Source organism: Lucilia sericata, unplaced genomic scaffold (genome assembly GCF_015586225.1).
Source record: "Lucilia sericata isolate MDLA Ls3-8-SP2 unplaced genomic scaffold, ASM1558622v1 Contig000357F_arrow, whole genome shotgun sequence".
In the NCBI taxonomy this organism is placed as follows: Eukaryota; Metazoa; Arthropoda; class Insecta; order Diptera; family Calliphoridae; genus Lucilia; species Lucilia sericata.
Window position 1 is genome coordinate 342,902 of NW_023994377.1, and position 14,384 is coordinate 357,285.

The following is a 14,384-nucleotide window of genomic DNA, read 5'->3' on the forward strand; positions in this document are numbered from 1 at the left end:
GCACATAAATGTTCGAATTTTTAGAGTATGTTTGATGTACGACCTTTGATTGATTGTGGTTTTAATCGGTCATCTCGTATACATATATCCACCTAAATTTGAAAAGAAGGCCCGACGCTTAGGTCTACAAAAGTGTAAGTTCAGGTGTTCATCCTTGACATTTTCACCGACAGCAATGATATTCTTGTCCGAGTTAGAGATCCTTTCTTTGATAGTTTATTAAGACGCTAATGCCCGAATTCAGATGTGATATCTTGAACGTTTTAGAGTTCCGTCCTAGATGATACTAGATGGTAGGTGATCTCAGATGATCAGAAATCAAATTGGAATCAAGGCATGACAAAAGTGCAAGTTTTCGTGATCATCCCGGTGTTGTGACAACTTTAGACTCTCTTCCAAACTATCAGCAATGGTCTAGAACTGCTTTCATGTACTTATGTTGTCTGTTTATTTATAGAACCGTTGATCTTTCAAGTTGCCCGTCAGACCTTGGAATTATATACAAATCAGACCCAAATAATGACTTAGATGTATCCTAAAGTCTTAACAATCTTCTACGGCGATCTAGTGCGTCTTTAACGAATGAAAGTTTTAAAGGTGAAAGTTTTTAAAGGTCTCCAAACTTTTGACTTTGAAGATCAATAGCCAATAATCATTTTTATATGTTTGTCAATATCAGGCATCTTCGTTAAGCGAAGAAATATTGGAGAATCTTTGAGGATCACTAATCAACACAAATTTTAATAGTCTCCAGTTAAGCCTTCAAATTTTGGAGAGTCGACTTTGAATAAGCCAACACTCGGGTAAATATTTAAATCAATTATGGCTTTCTGGGTATTTCGCACAAAAAAGTCTCCAAAATTGAGCACTGAAACTTTGGAAAGCAATCGATATTGTAATTTTATCTTATACTTAGTATCGTTAATATTTTTTTATTAAGTTTTCTCTCAGCTCCACTGTAGCTCACACAAAGTAAAGGTATCTATCTCTATTTCTATGTTTATATGAAACTCATGGCAGTAGTACAGTAGATTGGTGTGTCCGTACCGATCGTACATGTACATACAAAATATTTGTTTCTTTGTATATGCATGTGACTATGAGTATGCGAGTGTATTGTATGGGGGCATTAGAAACTACAACAACATCAACAACCACATTGTGTATTTCTATGATCTTTGCTCATGCAAAGGAAAGGCAACAAACAATTCAATGACAAAAGCTCTTTTTTCGCTGTAGCTGCTGCTGCTGCTGTTGTTGTTGTATACTACGTGTCCGTCCGTCTGTCTGACTATTTGTGAGGAGGATAGTAGTGTGTATTAAGCACATTAGATGTGTCGGTCGGTTGTTGGTTGTTAGCTTAAGGGGGGCTACAAGGGGTATAAATTGAGGTATTTTTTTCTATTTCTACTAAATTCTAAGGTGGGGATAATAATGGTGGATAATAATAGACAAACAAGGCAACGAATAGAAATAGACAGACGGACGAAAAAAAAGAGTTGGAACTGAATAAAACACACACACACACACTTACACAATATAGAAAAGAAAATAAAGGTTAACGAAAATGTACAAAGTACTAGAATAAACATGAATTTTTTTAAAGGTGGGTTTTTTTAAATTATACTTTAGTTAGAGTTTTATTAGGGAAAACTAAAAATATCTAAAAAAGGAGTGGAAAATACCTATATGCTCAAAGTTTAATGGCAACTCCAACACAAAAAAGTACTCAAATCTTAAAATATACCTTAAGCCACCCTAAACAAAAAAGCAACGCCTTTTATTATTAATATATAATTCCTTTATAACGTATTAATAAATCCTTTAATAAACCACCACTATTTTCCTTGTTGGACTAACATTTCCTACTTTCATAATTAGGGGAAATTTTCAAAATTCCCCTTTCCTTTTTCCTTCTCTCACCACTTACTTATGACATTTCTAAAGCTTTTTTGTTTTTTTATTTCATTCGTCATCCACCCCGTTTTTTTTTTTTTTTTGGAAACACAACAACAATGACAATTCTGCTGCTGTTGTTGTTTCCATTAAATGTTGTAAAGGAAATAGGAAACTAAAACAGGTCAGAGAGAGTAAGACAGAGAGCGTTATAACGGCGTTTTCTAACTTTATTTTTGTTTTTTTTTCTGAGCAAAATTCAAGCAGAACTTTTTCTTTGGAGAGTCTCTCTTTTTAATGTGTTTGCTCTTTATATTAAACTTTCAACAGTGTTTTGGTTTTGTAAATATACAGGGTGTTTTGGAAAAAAAAAATCGCACGTACTCGTTTTCTTTAATTAACATTAATTAGCACTTGGTTTTTAAAAAGTTAAAATTTTAAAGGAATTTGGGAAGATATTTCGAAAATTTAAGTAGGTTGTTTAAAGTAAAGAATAAGGAAATGATGAAATGATGACTAACAGTGAATGTTTAAAATATTAGTGATATTTAAGAAATCCAATTATTGTATATTTTTAATTCAATGACTAAAGAATGAACCGATACCGAAACTTAACTCTGCAAACTTAGATCAAATCAGGAAATATTGTTCTTGACAAGATTTTGCCATGTAGACAGACACAGAGGTGGAATACTTTACGTCATGTTCTTAAGGGTGCCAGAACAATGGTGAGATGCCACTTTAGACGAGACTATAGACTAGACTACAGACTAGACTATATACTAGAGTCGACTATAGACTAGACTATAGACTAGACTATAAACTAGACTATAGACTAGACTATACACTAGACTATAGACTAGACTTTAGACTAGATTTTAGACTAGACTTTAGACCAGACTTTAGACTTGACTATAGACTAGACGATCGACTGGACTAAAGATTTAACAATATATTGGACTATAGACTAGACTATAGACTGGATTATAGACTGGACTAGACTTTAGACTAGACTACAGATTAGACTTTAGACTAGATTATATACTAGACTATAGACTACACTATAGACTAGACTATAGACTAGACTATAAATTATAGACTAGACTATAAATTATAGACTAGACTATAGACTAAATTATAGACTAGATTATAGACTAGACTATAGATTAGACTATAGACTAAACTATAGACTAAATTATAACTAGAATATACACTAGACTACAGACTACACTATAGTCTATACTATATACTAGTCGATAGACTAAACTACATACTAGACTATAGACTAGACTATTGACTAGAATATAGACTAGACTATAGACTAGACTATAGACTAGACTATAGACTATACTATAGACTAGACTGTAGACTAGACTACAGACTAGACTATAGGCTAGACAACAGACTAGACTAGACTATAGACTAAATTATAGACTAGATTATAGACTAGACTATAGACTATATTATAAACTAGATTATAGACTAGACTATAGATTAGCCTATATACTAGACTAGACTATAGACTAGACTATAGACTAGACTAGACTATAGACTAGACTATAGATTAGTTTTTAGACTAGATTATATACTAGACTATAGACTAGACTATAAACTAGACTATAGACTACATTATAGACTAGACTAGATTATAGACTGGACCGCAAGCTTGATTAGGTATAGACTAATAGAATAGACTAAATAATATATTATATACTATTGACCACTATATGGGGTATTTAGCAAGGGTTTATAAGTTACAAAGAGTAGCGAATACATTGTGGTGGTACCTTGGTATTGTTCGATATCAAAAAGTATTGAAAAAAGCACTAAAGTACTGAATTTTCCATGCCCGTCATCTTAAGTAGAAATTTCAAACAGATTAGATTTCGCTACAAAATCTTACTCGTTTTCGAATAAGGTAATTCGGCCTCTGCCAGTAAAGACATGTCAAAAGAAAACAACAACAATTTCTCTAACCGTTAAGTATTTCCCAGAATAATTTCCTATACAAAATGTACAACATGCTTTGTAAAACCTACCTACACTTTCAACTCCAAGTTATTCACCCTGTTTCTTGGTAATTAACAAAACTTTCAGAAGAGTTAGACACAAAAAAGAGCATGACTACATGCTCTGAGAACAACAATGATCTTGTGCTTTTTTTTCCCAAGTTGAAAAGAGAATAATTAACTTTTTAACTCTCCGCTAAAATACAAAAGAAAAAAAACACAAATTGTAAAGTAAACCCACTTAAGAAGAAAAAACAACATTAAAATTTTTTACGTAAAAGGAGACTGCAACAACAACAACAACATTAAGAAATTAACATTAAGGCAAACAACACTAAACAAGAAAAAAAACAAATAAAATATAAATGGAATTCTACAGTTTGGAAAGAAGAAAAACATAAAATGTAAAACTGAAAAATATAAAAAAATGAATAAAATAAAAATCGGTAAAGAAATCGTATTGCGAGAAATGGGGAATATGACTACGATGGATGGTTTTGGTTGGGTTGGATACTGTTTTTAAAGCTGAGGCTGCTGTTAGTGGTGGTGTTGTTGTTGTTGTAGAAATAGTTGTTGCTTTTTACTATATGGTGGTTGCTTTTTATAATAATGTTGGTGTTTTTTGTATAGGGATTGTTGTTGCTGTTTGTGTTTTATTAGTAGTTTTTTTTAAGAGGATTTACACTTTGCTCTAATGTAGAGTGGTGGATTGTAGGACGGCCAGCAACAACAACAACAAAACAAACTAAACGACATTAGGCAAAGTGGAAAGAAATACAGAAAGAAGAAATAAAAAACAACTCAACTTGTACACGACGACAAAATAAAAAAAAAACGTTGACGATGATGATGACGAACAAGAAGAAGAAGAGACGAATCCACCAGTACAACAAATAAAGCAACGATTTGTTTTTGGCCTACGCGATCAATGAGGAGCAAGAGGACTGCTCAGTCGTGGTAGCAGTGTCGTAAATAAGAGATCGTCGTTGTTTTATATATATTTAAAAGGCGAACGGGAAAAGTTAATAAATAATAAAAAAAATTTATTTTAAAGAAAAAAACAGAAAAACAAGTGTTAAATGTAAAGAAAATTTTAGAAAAATATTTATAAAAGAATTTTTAAACAAAAATACAAGTTTAGAAAAAAAGTATGTATTAATGAATAAGTTTTTTTTTTGAAAAAAAAAAAAAAATAAAAATTCCTGTGCTTTAGTTTGGTTAAGAACAAACTCAAATATCTAGAAAAAAGGGGGCTGAGAAACCTCCCTTTCTTTTTTGTTCTCACTTATACTAAGAAAACTATAGAAAATTCAATTGAAATTTTTAGTAAAAATGAGTAGTTCTCAAACAAAATTTTATTTAAAAAAACAATTAAAAAGTTCTCAAAAAATTTAAAAGAAAAACAGCAACAATAAAGCAAACGCAACGTCATAAAAGTGATCATTATATAGCGGGGGCCCAAACTAAACAGAACGATTGATTGAATGAATGAGTGTTTACGAGAGTTCAAGTTGTATGCTCAGAGATGTTGTGACTCTTTATTAAAAACTATAGTGTGAGTGAGTGTATGAGTGATAATAACAGTAGTAGTGGTGGTGGCAGCTTGTTTGTTGTTGTTGTTGCCTGTTGGTGGTTGTAATTTTATTTTTTTTTTGGATTTTTTCCTCTTCCACTACTTCTATTGCTGTAAATGTGTAGTGGTGTGTAACGCTGTCGACTGCGACGTTAACGTTGACTCCTCTAGGACTTGACTACTCACGGTTTAAAATAATTTTTTCTTTACGCATTACGTTCATACGCTGTTGTTACTCGTGACTGTAAGGACGTGTCGTGTTCGTGTGTCCACCTTACATTATTATTATTATTATTGTTATTTTTGTAACAGATAAAATATATATATAATACAACAACAACAATATATAAAGAAAAATACCAACAACATAACTATTTTATAGAGATCTTTAAGAAAAGCTTTTTTATTAGTGCGAATGAGTATAAAAGCTGTAAAGAAAATTAAAAAAAAAAACAAATACCTAAAATAAAACAAATCTTAGAAAAATAGAAAGCAATTTGTAAAAAAAATGTGAAAAATTTTACTTTTTATTAAAAAAAATTTTTTTTTAAAAAATTATTTTTTAAAAAAGTTTCCTAAATATACCAGTGATTAGTGTTAAATTTATAAAAATAATACAATTTTTTTTTATAAAATATAAAAAGTGAGTAAAAAAAATTTCTTTGAATTATGCTCAAAAATTTTCTAGTAAACAATTCCCCTTACCCTCTCGGAAATTAAAATAACAAGTGCATTTTATTGTAGAGATTTCTATAGAAATTAAGAGTGTTAAAATTTAAGAGTAATTTCGATAAGAGTAATAATATAACAAACAATTTAAGTGAAATCTTTTTAAAATAAAAATATATAAAAATTTCTTTGAAATATTGAAAATTATGAAATTTATAAGAAAAAATATCTAAAAAAGATTTATGTGGTTATGGACTTATGATTAAAATTTTATAAAAATTTATAAATAAAAAAAAGAGACAATTACAAATTTCTTAAAATTAATATTTTTTAATATTTTAAAAAATTCCCTAATAAATCGAAAGTGGTTTTAAAAAAATAACAGAAATTTGAGAAAAAAAATGTTAATGTCAGAAACAATTTTAAAACTAGTTTTCCAAAATTTCTTTAAAAATGTTAAATTATAAAAAAAATGAAAACAACTTTATTTTCAAAATGAAGTTTTAATGCCAAATTTCGGAATTTTCAAATAGTTTTGTAAAAATTTTTACAATTTTTTACACAATTTCGAAATTTTGTTGATAAAACTTGAAATTTCTTATTGAATATAAATGTTTTGTTTCAGTAACTGTCAAATTAAACAAGTTCAAATAATTTAACAAAATTAAAAAAAAAACTTTCCTAGAATTTAAAGTTTTTTAAAAGAAATGGAAAAAAATCTTGTTATTTTCAAATATGTTTCAGTTTTTGACAGATTTAAAAGGTTTTAAATCAGAATCTATAAGAATTAAACATAAAACCACAAAAATATTGAAAATTAACAACCTGCAAATCTGTCAAATCGTTCATAACCTTTAAAATATTCAAATTAATAAACAGAAAACTTTGACAGTTCATTAATGTCAAAAGAAACAATAATCAAACTAATTTTTAAAGTTTTTTGGATAAATTTTTATTAAATTCATTTCTTTCAAATTCAACAGATTGTTTTTGTTTTTTGTACTAAAAAATTTCAAAATAAAAGAAAATTTTTATAAAAAACTTCAAAATAAATAAAAATTTTTATAAAAAATTAAAAATTAGAATATTTGTCCCAAAAAAAATCATGCAAAACGTTGCAAGTTCTATAATGTAGTAAGTTTAAAACCTGCAAATCTGTCAATTCGTAAAAAATCTTAAATTAAAACAAATTCATAAACAAAAAACTTTGACAGTTCTTTAATGTCAAACTTATTTTACAATACTTTCGACAGATTTTTAGAAAAAATATCTTTCACCCACTTTTACCAGATTCAAAAGAAAAATATTTAAGTTTTTTAAACTAAAAAGTTTCAAAACTAAAGAAAATTTTTTATTAAAAATTATAAATTAATAATTTTTTTATATAAAAATCAATTTTTAATATTTTTTTTTATATAAAAATCAATTTTTAATGTAAAGCTGTCTTAACAGTTTTACAATATCGAAAGAAAAGTGTTTTGTAACAAATTTTTAAAGTTCTTTGGTTCAATTTTTATAAAAAATTCTTCGTTTTACTAATTAATCGACATCTGATTGATTTTTGTTAAATATTTATGCTTTAAGATTTGAAAACTTCCAAAACAAATGCAATTTTTATTAAAAACATTTCTAATTTTTCCATAAAATCTTTTACAAACTCTTTTGGTTTTCGTTAAGAGTTTATTTATTTAAATTTCAAAATCTTAAAAATATAAAATATTTTTTTCAATAATCTTCTCCGTAACTTAATTTGTTTAAAATTTTACACATTTTGTTTAATTTTACGATTTAATTGCAAATTAATAGAAATTTCGTATTTTCACTCAAATATTTAAAGACATTTCTTTTAATAGAATCTACTAATTTTGACTATAAAAACATTTTTAAAAAAACCTTGTAATTTGTCTATAATTTCAAACCAAATGAGAAATAAACCAAAAAATTATTTGAATTTTGGTTTTATATATGTAGATCATTTTTTTCAATATTTCTGTTAAGTGTTCGCTGAATCTATCAAAACCTCCATCTCTGTGAACTTTAGAACCGCTGCTTAAGATATTAGAATAAAATTTTAAACTATTTTTTATCGTAATTTTCAAATTTTAAAGTTCTTTTCGATCTGAATAATAAAAAGCTTTAATAAGATTTAATAAAAATTTTACATTATTGCGAAAAATGTTTATAATTTATTAAATTTCTTTAAATTATTCAAAATTTATTAGTTTTATAGTTAAATGAATATCAAAATTTTCTTATTTCTGCTAAAATTTCTAAGAAAATTGAATTTAATAAAATAGGTATAAAAGGTTTTTTCAAGCAATTATACAAACTTTTACGAATGCACATGTTTCCAATTAAATGTTTAAAATATTCCAAGGGAAAGTCCATGTGTTTTAAACAAAAATAAAGGGAAAACTCCTATTTTTTTCTGAATACAACAGAAATATTGCAATATTTTAAAATAATTTCAAATACTAATAAGATTTAAACATATTTTAAATAATAGCTCTTCAAGTTCAAAATAAAAATCGCTAGAAATTTGTTAAAATTAATAAAATATTTCTGCGGAAATCATCCAAACCATTTGAGGAATTTTGTAAAAGCAACTTAGGGCGAACCCTATAATAAGGTTATTCTTATGTGATTTCTTTAAATAAATTATAAATCTGAAAATAGATAGTTATATTACGAAATGATTTATTAAGAAATTCTTCTTTGTTTCTGTTTCACATTAATATTTCATAAAAATTCTTTAATTAACTTAAACATATTAACTTCAGTTGACTTATTTGACTTCTTGACGACATCATAAAGTTAATACGAAACTCTACAATTTATGGTTATTCTTTTTCTAACTTGATCTATAAAACAGAATTGATATAGAAACAAAAGAGCAACAAGTTAAAGAACTCTTCTATATGGTTCCTTAATAGAAAATCTCTTAATAGAAAAAACCCATTACATTCTTAACTTAAAATGGAAAATGGAGAAAGACGATGAACAAAATCTAATTTAGTTCAAATGATTTTGTGTCTCCTTCTCTCTCTCTCTCGCTCTGTTTAAAAATTATTACAACAACGGGATTTGAAATACAACAGAAGAAGAATAGAAGAAGGAAAAAGAAGCTAAACATACCTACAAAAACAAACACACACACACACACACACAAAATTTTATATAATTCCTATTTTAGCTCCTCTTTTTTTGTTAAATTTTTTCTATTTCAAACTCTATGAAGAAAATGTTACGCCTTTTTGAGTTTCGTAATGTACACACAGCTACCGACACACAAACTTTTTTTTGTCTAGCACCTTAAAAATATGTAGTTTAAAACTGCGCCCTATTGCTGCTAGCACACACAGCCTAGACTTTAGCCCAGCTTTTTTGTTCATACAAAACAGACATGAATTTCAATTTATGGTTTCTCATTTGTAGTTGTTGGGTTTTCTAATACTTTTTGTCAAAAACCAAAAAGAGGGCAACCTACAGTCAGCTCCCCCTGGTTGTAAATAGACTTGTTGCTTAGAAAAACTTTAAAACGAAAACACAACAAAATGGATTTCACAATAGAGGCTTTTGTTGTAATTTTATGTGTGTCTATTTGTTGTTGTAAAATAGTTTAGAGGATATACAGTAGTAATATTTAATTTTGTTGTTGTAGTTTTTTCCTCATTTTCTAACAGTATCTCTATGTTGTATCTCATTTTTATTTTGATGCAGTCATCTGTGACGTGATCTCTGTTTATAATAATCATAATAATGAAGTTGTTATTGTTGTTATTTAAGGTTTTCTTATATGCTAAGCAGACATGGAAAATTGAAATTTTGAAATAGTACAAATAAGAAAACTAGTACCTTTTAGGTTTTAAGTACTAAACTAATTTAACGCTAAATTGGAGTGCAGACTAGGCTATAGAGTTGACTATAGAATAGACTAAAGGCTAGACTATAGACCAGACTATAGACTAGAATAAAGACTAGAGTATAGATCTGACTTTAGACTAGACTAGACTATAGACTAGAATATAGACTGTAGACCAAACTATATACTAGATACTAGACTAGACTGTAAACCAGACTATAGACCAGACTATAGACTAGAATATAGACTAGACTATAGACTAGAATTAAGGCTAGACTATAAACTAAACTAAAGACTATACTATAGACTTGGTTATAGACTTGCCCATAGACTAGACTATGGACTAGACTATAGACTAGACTTTAGACTACACTATAGACTAGACTATATACTAGACTATAGACTAGACTATAGACTAGACTATAGACTAGACTATAGACTAGACTATAGACTAGACTATAGACTAGACTATAGACTAGACTATAGACTAGACTATAGACTAGACTATAGTCTAGACTATAGACTAGATAATAGACTAGACTATAGACTAGACACTAGACTAGGCTTTAGACTAAACTTTAGACTAGACTATAGACCAGACTATAGACTAGACTATAGACTAGGCTTTAGACTGGACTTTAGACTAGACTTTATACTAGACTATAGACCTGACTATAGACCAGACTATAGACTAGGCATATACTAGACTATAGGCTAGAGAATACTATAAACTAGATTAACGACTAGATTATAGACTAGACTATAGACTAGACTTTAAACTAGACTTTAGAGTAGACTATAGACAAGACTATAGACTAGACCACAGACTTGACTATAGGCTAGAGTAGACTATAAACTAGATTAAGGACTAGATTATAGACTAAACCATTGGGTAGACTAGAATAGACTAAAGACTAAACTATAGATTAGAATATTAACTCGACTATAGACTAGAATATAGGCCAGACTATAGACAAGACTATAGACCAGACTATAGACTAGACTACAAACTGGTCTATTGACTACATGTGAACTACTTATCAAAAGTTTATAAGTTAGAAAAAGTAGCGAAAATGTCGTGGCTACAGCGATACTTTTCGCTATCAAAAAGTACAAAAAGACTGAGATTTCCATGCCTGATGCTAAGCTTTTTTGTTTTGTATGAAAAAATGTCATTATTATGTTATTTTCTGTTGCTTTTTTGTTGTTGTTGTTATACTAACGCTCATTATCTTGTTTTTATCTATTTCCGTTTTTAAATTAATTTCGTTTGTTTCTCCTTCTCTTGTTTTCCTCCATATATATTTGTGGTTTGTTTATAGTTGTTGTTTCAATATATTTTCTCATTGCGTTTCTTTTAGGAAAAAGTCAATTTTCTTCTCTAAGTATAATTTCCTGTAAGCCTAAAAGATTTTTTTGTGAATTATAAAAAAAAATTTTAATGTTTTATTAAAAATAAAACCGGTTTGTCATTAAAACTATTACACTTGTTGCTGTTGGTTTTTGTGTAGAAATAAAGGAAGTTAAGTTAAATTTTAAATTATTAAGAACATTGTGTTCAAAAAAACTTTAAACTTTGTTTAATATTTTGATTCAGTTTGTAACTTTGAATTTGCCCCCCCCCTTTCTTTAACAGTCATTATATTTATAACCTTTACTGTTAAAAGGGCATTCTCTCCTTTTTAAGATAATTTCTCTCCTTCATTCACAATAGCAGTTTTAATGACAAGCAGCAGGGTTGGTAAATTTAGTGGTATTACAAAAACTGTTTACTTAAACATTTAATAAGAAAATGTAAACAAGTTTTTTGTTTTGTTTGAAAAGTTTTTCATATTTTTTTAATAATGAACTAAAAATAAGAAATTTATTTAGTTTTTTATAGAAATTCTTTAATAATTAAAGAATTTACGAAAATTTTTTTGTTAAAACTTTTAGTTTTGGCAAAAAGTTTGCTTAAGTTTTTAAAATTCCTTTAAGTTAAACATAATCCTAAGCCTCTAGTTTTTTAATACAATTATCCATTGCTGATTTGATCATAGTCCTGTGGTTTTATTTAGTCCCCCCTTTCCCCCGTTCTCCTAGTGTGTTTAATTCTCTTCTACTAATTTTTTTTTTTTTCCAATAAAACTTTTGTGGTTTTGATTTGATATTTTGTTTTTCTTTCTTGCTGTTTCTGATTCCTCGTGTTAATGAATAAACAATTTACATATTCTTCATTTCTTCGACTACTTGGGATCCTTTGTCTATTTTTAAACATTGAGATTTTTTTAAAAAGAAACAACGCACTACCAAAAGTTTTTTTGTTGTTTATTTTAAAAAGTAAAACCAAACAAAAAAAGAATCAAAAAAAGAAAAAGTTCAACATAAGAAATAAGGAAAAAAAATAATTTTTGTTATAAAATTTGTTTTTCATTGGTTTATTTTTAACGAAAAAGAAACCAACAACAACAATAAACTCAATATCAAAAATTTATATTGAAATTAAAGGTAGAAATATCTCGGTGACTAAACAGGCGATAAACAGAAAACACAACAACAACAAAGCAAACTAATTTTAGAAAGGAATTTTTATTTATAATTTCAATTATTTTAAGGAAAATAATTTTATAAAATTTTATTTGTTTTTCAAAAAAAACCTTTTAACTAATTGTTTCCTTTTTTTGGAATTTTTTTCTTACAGGAGTTGTTGAAAATTATGTTATATTTTTGTTAAAAGCTTAACAAAAAGTTTGGAAAATTGAAATTAACTACAACTTAAAAGCCAGGATTAAAAATCTTTTAATTTTAAATAATTTATTAAAGTTTTAAGTTGTTTTTTAAAACAAACAACTAAAACGGCTTACAAATGAAGATGGCTTCACAGAGATTTTGTTTACGATGGAACAACCATCAGAGTAATCTTTTATCGGTATTCGATCAGCTGCTGCATGCAGAAACTTTTACCGATGTCACATTGGCCGTTGATGGTCAATATCTTAAAGCACACAAAGTAAGTTGGCAGCACAAAATTTTTACTTTAAAAATCTCATTTTAAACTTAAATTACTTTGTTACACAGATGGTCCTCTCCGCCTGCAGTCCCTATTTCAATGCTTTATTCCTCAATCATCCCGAAAAACATCCCATTGTTATATTAAAAGATGTCCCTTATGCCGATATGAAATCACTATTAGATTTCATGTATCGCGGTGAGGTGTCCGTAGATCAGGAACGTCTTACCGCCTTTTTACGGGTAGCCGAAAGTTTACGCATTAAAGGCTTAACAGAGGTTAACGATGATAAGCCCACAAATACGGAACCCACACCCCAACCACCACAATTGCAACGCATACAACCGTATATGGTGCAACAGCAGCAACAGCGTCATAAATCCCATCAATCATCAGCAATGAATAGCAGTAGTAATAGTGGACAAAATTCATCATCACAACAGCATTTACAGCAGCAACAACAACAGCAATCATTGCTTAGCTCTGCCCTGGCATCGATGCCCAAGAGAAAACGTGGCAGGCCACGTAAGCTATCGGGCAGTGATGATGGTGATTACGATGAATTCGATGGTGAAATGGGTGATGGTAAAATGTGCAATGATTCTTATTCCGGCAACGATGATGGCTCCGATGATAATCAAAGAGATTCTGGCAATAATGATGATTTGAATGTAAGTAGAGCTTTTCTTTGCTTTTAGTTTGGAAGCCTTATAAAATTTAATAAAATTTACTGTTTCCTTTATTTACAGGAAAGTCGCGATTCTGTCTCTCCCTCCAAGAAATCAAAACAACAAATGAAGGATATTAGAAATCAACAGCAACAAGATGACAACAGCACTTCCGGTAAGTCGTTTTATTTCATTTTACTTTTCCTTCATTCTTGTTTTTTTTTTATAAATTGCAATCTTCACATCATAAACTTTGCAATCAAAAGCATAATTTTCTTTTTAAACAAACATTAACTAAAACTCGTAATATTTATAAAAGTAAAGAAAACAAAACTTAAAACCAAAATTTAAATCCACCTGCATCTACTTAATGTCAAAAAAAAAGTTAAACATTACAATTTTAATAAATTAAAGGAAATCATTTATCATTTATTTAACTACATCATTTACAAAATGCACCCTTAAGAAATTTTGAAACTAACCTATTTTACCAAAAGTTTTGAAATTAAAAATTATTTTAATTTTTGCAAAAAGTTTAAATTTAAAAAACCACAAAAAAAAAAACGCGTCCAAATGTGTAACGGAAAAGCTAATAAAAAGGGATTTTACGTTGAAAGAAAAAAAAAAAGTTTTAAGTAAAAGTGTTTTTTTTTAATGTTTAGTGATTTTCGAATACGGTATGCAAATTAGTTTGAAATAAAAAAAAAAAAAGAAACAT

At 28.1% G+C, this 14,384-nt stretch overlaps 1 protein-coding gene across 7 annotated transcripts in view; it reads left to right on the forward strand.

Annotated features, from left to right (window-relative positions):
- Nucleotides 1-14,384, forward strand: part of LOC119604057 (protein tramtrack, beta isoform) — a 60,526-nt gene that overhangs the window by 37,756 nt on the left and 8,386 nt on the right. For 2 of the 7 annotated variants that reach the window (XM_037956435.1, XM_037956430.1), the window contains exons 3-5: nt 12,690-12,998; nt 13,067-13,669; nt 13,748-13,841. In XM_037956435.1, the coding sequence (XP_037812363.1) occupies nt 12,855-12,998; nt 13,067-13,669; nt 13,748-13,841 (841 nt within the window). In that variant the 5' untranslated portion in view covers nt 12,690-12,854. Of the gene's footprint in view, nt 1-4,464; nt 5,054-5,102; nt 5,461-5,993; nt 6,122-12,453; nt 12,497-12,689; nt 12,999-13,066; nt 13,670-13,747; nt 13,842-14,384 lie in introns of those variants that run through there. The other 5 variants (XM_037956431.1, XM_037956436.1, XM_037956433.1 and 2 more) reach the window with 5 other exon arrangements.